This window comes from Neltuma alba, unplaced genomic scaffold, assembly GCF_004799145.2.
Source record: "Neltuma alba isolate B1F8T4 unplaced genomic scaffold, ASM479914v2 tig00013777_pilon, whole genome shotgun sequence".
Lineage (NCBI taxonomy): Eukaryota > Viridiplantae > Streptophyta > Magnoliopsida > Fabales > Fabaceae > Neltuma > Neltuma alba.
This window is the reverse complement of record NW_021637903.1, coordinates 5,577-13,527: the sequence shown is the minus strand read 5'-3', so window position 1 is coordinate 13,527 and position 7,951 is coordinate 5,577. Positions and strand designations below refer to the sequence as shown.

The following is a 7,951-nucleotide window of genomic DNA, read 5'->3' as shown; positions in this document are numbered from 1 at the left end:
TTTTAAAAATTGTTAGTCTCAATACAAGAGTTGCTTAATTAATTTAAAAATATTAAAAGATAGATATAATAGTTAATTGTAATAAATATAATGTGATGTTTTAACAAATACCTCTATATAAAATTTAATTACTATTAAGAAAGTATAAATAGGAATAATTTGAAAAAAACTGATAAATATAAAAAACAAAATATATTAAAATCTTACAATCAAAACTCAATAAGTACTAATGATATTTACTAATGATAAGTTTTTGTCCTAGATAAGCACTAATGGTATGCACTAATGAGTATTGGCTTGTATCTATGTATACTGTATGCCCCCCACATATACTTCTTCTAGTTTGTATTGCAAGACACTTTGTAAAATGTATTTTTAGTTTTTAAAAATTTTTTTTTTATAATTTCAATAATCAATAAATATTTTTTTTCATATATCTCTATATTTAATAATGGTAATGAAAAGTAGTAGAAATTAATATGGTGCTAGGGCTTGGTAATATAATTAATAAGGTAATGTTGAAAATTACTTAAACTTTGTAACAAATTTAATATTTTGACTGCTTTTATTGGTATAATATCAATGAACCCGCATGTCCATATTTTATACTCTTTTAGTCCTTAATATAGTACCTAATTATTGAGTTGGTTTTAATTTTAAATATAAGATCTATTTCTCATATTTATCAATTTTCTGTAAATTACCCTATGGATACTCCTTTAACCATAATCGAGTAGAAAAGAAAGAGAGGTATTAAGAAAGATGACTATGGTATTTTAAAAAATACGTGTCACATTTTTTATAATTAACTAACTTACTTAACTTTCTTAATTTGATTAAATTAGTTAAATGGGTATTATATTAAGGATAGGAGGAATATTTTTATTCCGCGAACTGTAGATCTGTAATTGTATAATTTTTTCCAAAAATGAAAACTTCAATCGTACTGTAACAATTTATAAATAAATGCGGAGTCGCATCTCATTATCGCCCCCGCCAAATGAAATGAATGACCACATGCCCCAAAGTTCTCTAGGCGAAAGAGAGCAAGATTCTCCCTTCTATTCTAGTTCAATCCCGCGATGCCGGTCAAACGGTTTCTGTCACTCCCTGTGATGGCGGTGATTTCACTTATGGCTTTTGTTTATTACATTACAGTCTTCGTCTTGATCGAGGATTGGGTGGGCTTGCAGAGCTCTCCAGGCATTTTGAATGCCTCCTTCTTTACTATATTGGCTGCTTTTTGTCTGTTCTCTTTTCTTGTTTGCGTTCTTGCAGACCCTGGCCATGTCCCTTCTTCGTATCTCCCCGATGTTGAAGGCAGAGAAATCACGGATCATGCAAATGGCAAAGATGTAAGTCTTGCCCTGGGTAAACGACAGATTGGGTTTATTCTGCATTCTTTCAGTTTAATTTATGTTGAATCTGACAGAAGAGTGAAGCTTGAATGCTACGATTCCGCGTTATGTTGTGTTGTTTTTTTCTTTGTTGATTGGAAGTGGGAATCATTGTCCTGCATAAAGTGTAATCCTAGATTCTGGGCTGTTTGCCGTGGAAATGGATTTCAATTGTTTATATAAATGGAAAGATCAGTTATATTTCGCATATAAGATAGTAAGTTGGAAGCTATACTTCTATTGTCAATGCTTGTTGTTGCGTACTACCGTATATTCTTCTATTATTAGATGTGCTGACGTTTTGTAATCTGCTCTCTCTCGACTTTTTTCAAATAATGGCTTAGCTATCTCTTTTAACTATCGTCACAAAGTTTCTTTTCTGATTTATTTATCATGGAGAAGCTGTTAATATTGCTACATATTTGTTCATCTGATAAGCTTAACAAATGAATTACTTGATAATGAGCCTCAGAGTTTAGAACAGAAGAGATGTGACAAATGCTTTGCATACAAGCCTCCAAGGACTCATCATTGTCGAGTCTGCAGAAGATGTATTCTGAAAATGGTACGGTAGTTACATTTTTTTGACTGATGGCAATAAATAATTTGAGCCCCAGGATTGTATTTGAGTTGAGGATTTAAGACTATTTTTCTTATCTTTTATTGCCTTATTGATGCAGGATCATCACTGCATGTGGATAAATAATTGTGTCGGTTACTGGAATTATAAGGCTTTCTTTGTTCTGGCATTATATGCCACCATAGCAAGTATTCATTCAACGGTATGTGTTCTATGTGGTATCTATTTTTCTTTTTCTGATCACCTTTCCTGTATTACTAATGATCGTTCCAATTTGTAGGCAATCTATATAAGCTTTGTGCTTCAAAAAGACTGGGATTCATTGAAAGGAAGATCTCTTAAGATATATTACGTAAGTTATTGAGTAAACTATGAGTGTTCTAATGTGTCTGTGGCTTTATCTTTTAATTTGTTGGATGCTAGACCTTTGAATTCTCTGTTTATTGGTAATTTATGTCAGTTCTAAACTTCTCTAGATTTGTGTTACCATTGTATGAAGCTAATAAACCTAGTACATTATTTGAAAACAAAGTTTAAGTGTGTTAAAACTGGCGTCAAACAGTTATTATAAATTTCTTAAGTTTATCTCCAACTCTTGGAAAGTTCTTAATCCCTTTATATTTAGATTCATTAAGTTAAGCTCAATTGAGCAGAGTAAAATGATGAGCTTGTGGGTTAATATGGGAGGACTCCACCTTCTTGGACAATGGACATGTTACGTAATTGTAATCCATATTATATAAGTAAGGGTAGATAGGTCAACTGACATAGGCTAGTAGTACCCGTTAGACAATAACTTGTTAGTTACTTGTTAATTACATTTATTTCTGTTAGTTAGTTGTTTTCCTTCTATAAAAGGATACTCCTAGATCAAACCGAGATGTACTACTGATTATCGAATGAATTGAAGGATTATCCAGCAACTCTCTCTTTGTTTTTGTTCCTCTCCTACTTTCTCTATCACTCCTTTCCTTCTTTCTCCTTCTTCCGACATCTCTAATTTCAAGAACGTACCAGGACAGAATATTAAGCCTTTGATGGTTGAAAAATCTGTTCCTGGTATGAATAGAAAAGCACCTTTTGGCAGTGAGGAAATGCCGGTTAATTACTTCACAACCATCATGAAAAGTACAAAGAGGTCTGTTCATTGCATAAAGGCTATCTTAGGTTCTAGTATAGACTGGACACTTTAGTGATTGAGTAAATGGGTTGTGACTGGCATTTGACTTCTTTTTATATAACCAAGGTTTGCTTATTAACATCTCCTTGACTCATTTGTTAGGCCACTAACTTAGTATTGGGACTCTAACTAAACGATCATTATTTTTAAAGAAATTAAAAATTTATTCCACACTAATCTCTGATATCTGACAAGTTTATTAGTACTATTAGTGGGACGGTGCAGGTTCTTACTGTTGATGAAAAAATAAAGGTTGTGGGTTCTCGTATATATTCTACACAAAAATACAAGCCATTCAATTTTTCTTCAGCAGCTATTCATTTGGACTTTAGTCTCTGTAGGAGAGCTTATTTGTATACCACTAGGCTATCTACATCGGTTCTATAGTTGCAGAAATTTTTTCTTTGAATTTTAAAATGCTGAGACACTAAAGCATATGGTTTCCAGAATATAATTCTTAGATTCGAAGGCCTTTGATGTTGTTGGCTCTTCCCCCGGGGCGGGGTAATAGATATTAGTTTATGAAGGAGTTAGTGATGGCAAAAGTTTCACCCTTCAAAATTTAACTTGACGCTGGCAAAATTGGTTGATCTATATGGGTTGACAAGACAGACAGCCTTGCCTTGGGGTGTGTCAATGTTTGAGGCATAAGATCCCGTTGATTGAGTCCCTTGCTTTATATCGATCTCAATCAATTTTATTTTTATCCCAATTTCATTTTGTGGCTGTCTCAAATGAAATCGTCTCATTTCTTGTCAGTCTTCTCATGCTAAATTCTACTAACTCTTCCCCACTAGAAAAGGAATCTCATGCTCCTGTTTCTTTGAGCACATTAGTTCTCTAACTTTTTCTCCTACTTGGTTGTTGCCATACCAGGTGATTTAAACTGTAGTTCTTTTCAAAAACTTGTTTTTGTGCGGTTTTGGAATGTTGACTGAACCTCCCCTTTTCTTTTCTTTTCTTTTCTTTCTTTTTTTTTGGGGGAGGGGGTTTTGTTTAAAAAGCGAACCTCCTCTCTAGTTCAATGTTGGCTGCCATGTATCGCCTATGGCCAACTGCAATACTGCATATATTAGTAGTTAAGATGACTGAAATACACCTCAACAATTGGTTCATATCCTCTGTTCTGCTTAATATGTCTTCGTAGTTGCACAGAGCAAGACAACCTGATTTTCGCTTTTCTTCTGAACCATATCCAACGCAGTTGTTTATGTTGAGATTGATAAGCTAATTTTGATGCTATTTCGTTTTCCCATTTTTAATTCCACTAAACTCAATATTTGCATTGCATTTATGCTCTAATTCAAAGAGTAAAGTCCAGAGTAGAACACAATGAGCTTCATAGACGCTAATGGTTAAATTTTATGAATTGATGTCATATCTCATGACATATAAGAATAGGAAGCACCTACATTGGATAATGGTTTCCTTGAAGTTCGATTTTGCATTTTTCATCTTTGTCATTCTTGAACAGACTTTGGCCTTGGAGAACATAACCATGGTTTCTTCTGTTATAGTTATTAACTTTCTTCTGTTGAAGTTATTAACTAAACCCTGATACAGTAATTTAAGAAAACATTATATATTACATGAACCATGGGATAATATTCTTCATGCATCATCCATACAGCAAGGAACTATAAGGATTTTCTTGATGTTCTCAATTTCCTTTTCGTAAAATTCAACAACCCTTTTATCAACTTTGGCTGATTAATCTTTCTCACCACTGCACACTTGAGATTTCCAACAATTAATCTTCTCATTGATTCCTCAGAAGAATTTGTTCTTAGAGACCAAATTCTCCAAAGTCAGCCATTCTTCTTCAACATAAAGTAGCTTTTTAAGAGACTTTTAATTTTCTAAGATATGAGAGTCGTTAATTGTCAGACCTAGAAGTTAAGAATCTATTTACTGAACTGTCAAAATAGAGGAGGATTCTCTACCTTTTTTCCTTTTGCTTTTTCCTTTCCTTTATTTATTTATTTTAAAATTGAGCCTCTTTTATTTTTGATCATTTCTTTTTCTTTTGTCTCTCTTCTTATTAAAGAACTCTATTTTTTCTTGGCTTCTCTAACAAATAATATTACCTTATCATATTCTTTTGAAAATTAAAATTACCCTACGAATTTCTTATTACATTGCAGATAATAATATACCTAATATTTTACCTTTAACCTTGTCGACCATGCATTTTCCTTATCATGCAATTGGAGTTTGTCTCTGAATTAAACCAAAGCTTAATCATAACTCATCACATTTTTCTTATTTGACTTGAAAATTGTTTCAGTATCTTTTGATCGTACATGTATGTGAACGTGGGTCCTTAGAGGCTTATATACTAGATTTGGCATCTCTTCTGTAGATCGACATATTGTACGTGCATAATCTAAGACACAACATGTAGATATAGCCATCAAATAGTTTATTCCATATTCTTTGCTAGAGTTTGAATTGTTTCTTACACTGAGCTATCTTGGTATGAGTAACTTCTTAGTCCCTTTTTAAAAAAAAAAAAAAAAAAATTCTTGCCTGTACTTCGTCTCCATTCCACAGGCATCTTTTCTTAAAGGACATCTAAAGTTAATTCTGTAATGTGAAAAAGCTGCCTCATTTTACGTTGTGCAATGTAATTTTCTGTACATCTCTTAAGTTTGAATGTTTTCCTTTAATGTTTATCCTGCTTGTTAAAGGCAAAGGATTTTTATTGCAAGAAAATTGCTCTTTGCTGGACCCAAAAAATATTCTGAGGGTTTTTTAGAGCATCTTTTGCTTCTTTTACTCTTGCTTTTCTAATACTATACATTAATGTTGAGACATGTGACACTTGTTTAGGTCCCATGTGGGTTGATATTGATCACCTTGACCGTGACCCTTTTAACTCTTCTGGGATGGCATATATATCTCGTTCTTCACAACATGACTACCATAGAGGTGGGTAGCTAGTGGGCTATACACAATGGAGTTGTTTTGTTTCTGTCACTGACTATCTCATGCTGTGCTTGTAACCAGTATTATGAGGGTAAGCGTGCACAGTGGTTGGCTAGAAAATCGGGACAAAGCTATCGACATCCATTCAACATTGGTGCATACAAAAACATTACTTTGGTATAACCCTACCACTTGTGATCTTGACCTATCACAAGTTTAACAGAAACTATCATAACAATTCTTTTCTGCTCGTTATCTTTTAATATGTTCATAAATCTTTTTACCAGATTTTGGGTCCAAACATGCTGAAATGGCTGTGTCCGACTGCACTGAACCATCTGAAGGATGGAATTAGCTTCCCTACGTCACGTGATAGTGCTTAAAATTTTTCATCAACTGCAGGTCATGCTAATTGGCGTGATAGTGCTTGAAATTTTTCATCAACTGCAGGTCATGCTAATTGGTCTTGACATAATCTAGAGTCAACCATCTGAAAGGATGTTTTAATTTGATGATAGTCTCCTCGAGTCCAGACGCAGGAAAAGCCAGTGGATCAACCAAATAGAGTTCTATTGGACAGGTTTTTAAGCATTTACGGGAATCGAATGGTGGGCTTGCTGCAACATGCGGATTGTGGTAAATGTTCATAACTTGTGGATGGATAGTGTAACCTAAATCATATGACGATGCTTACACATGAGCATATGGGATGGACTCCGTGACCAAAAAGAACCAAGCATTGCCTTCCAACCTGATAAACTCGAAGGATTAAAAGAAGGGTTAATGTGCAATTTTGCCCCTAATTTTATTTTTCTGGTATAATTTTGTCCCTGATCTTTTTTTTTTTTTCTCAGGTGCAGTTTTACTCTTAATTTTTGGGTGTAATTTTGACTGAGGGGCAAAATTGCACCCAAAAGGAAAAAAAAAGAGATTAGGGTCAAAATTGTGTCACTAAAAAGATCAGGGATAAAATTGTACTTGAGAAATAAGATTGGAGTTAAAATTATACCTTAACCCTTAAAAGAATACCACAGGGGAATATGACCCTTCTTTCACCCCCCGGTAACCTAAATCATATGAAAACGCAGGTCATGCGCTGATTAAAGAAGTGTTAGGATTAGCTTTTTAGAAGTAATTTTACGGTGAAATAAGTATGTGAGATGGGTTTTGTTTTAAATTACATGAAAGTACTATTTTTAAGTGATTTTAGAGGTTCTCAGACTCCCCTAAGACATCTCCAATATTCAATATGGAATTGAGGACTTGAAATAAATTCAAAACTCTAATCTAAAATTAAACATAGAAATGGATGCCGTGTTAAGTGTGTTCAAGTATGTAAAGATTCTTCATTGAGAAGAGACCAATCTCTCTTAGAATACATAACATAGAAAGCAAACCCATTCCAAAAATTATAGAAAAGAGTTGGAAATCAGATTGCTAATTATTTGTTAAAGGAATGGGATCTTTTATCGCTAACGTTAATTTGCGTTGATGTATAACTATATTTATTAATGATTTTATCAATTTGTAATCAATTATCAAATAATTATGTGAAAATCCCAAATTTATTGAGCTATCAATTAAACAACTTTTCTGTTGAGCTGATCGGGTTGAGTTTGAATTCATGACAACAAAAACTGATTAAAATACAAATAACGGAGTAAAATCAAATTGATACACACACGCATACTCTTTCGGTCCTTAATATAAGATTTATTTAACTAATTTGATTAGATTAAAAAAATTAGGTAAGTTAGTTAATTATAAAAAATATGACATTTTTCTTAAAGTACCATAATCATTTTTCTTAATATCTTCTCTTCTTTTTCTACTTGGTTATGGTTGAGAGAGATTTATAGGAGTAAT

The 7,951-nt window shown here is 33.1% G+C and overlaps 1 protein-coding gene across 4 annotated transcripts; it reads left to right on the top strand.

The window, feature by feature from the left end:
- Positions 1-1,007: 1,007 nt before the first annotated feature.
- LOC114739130 (probable protein S-acyltransferase 15) lies at positions 1,008-6,876 on the top strand. 4 transcript variants are annotated; one of them, XM_028927175.1, is made up of 8 exons: positions 1,008-1,355; positions 1,870-1,962; positions 2,078-2,179; positions 2,258-2,329; positions 5,990-6,088; positions 6,167-6,262; positions 6,373-6,487; positions 6,604-6,876. In XM_028927175.1, the coding sequence occupies exons 1-7, from the start codon at positions 1,083-1,085 to the stop codon at positions 6,466-6,468; spliced, it is 831 nt and encodes a 276-aa protein (XP_028783008.1). In that variant the 5' UTR covers positions 1,008-1,082; the 3' UTR covers positions 6,469-6,487; positions 6,604-6,876. The 4 variants fall into 4 exon arrangements, with proteins under 4 accessions (XP_028783008.1, XP_028783007.1, XP_028783009.1 ...); XM_028927174.1 differs by having other exon boundaries at positions 6,536-6,876; XM_028927176.1 differs by lacking the exon at positions 6,373-6,487 and having other exon boundaries at positions 6,536-6,876.
- Positions 6,877-7,951: the final 1,075 nt, after the last annotated feature.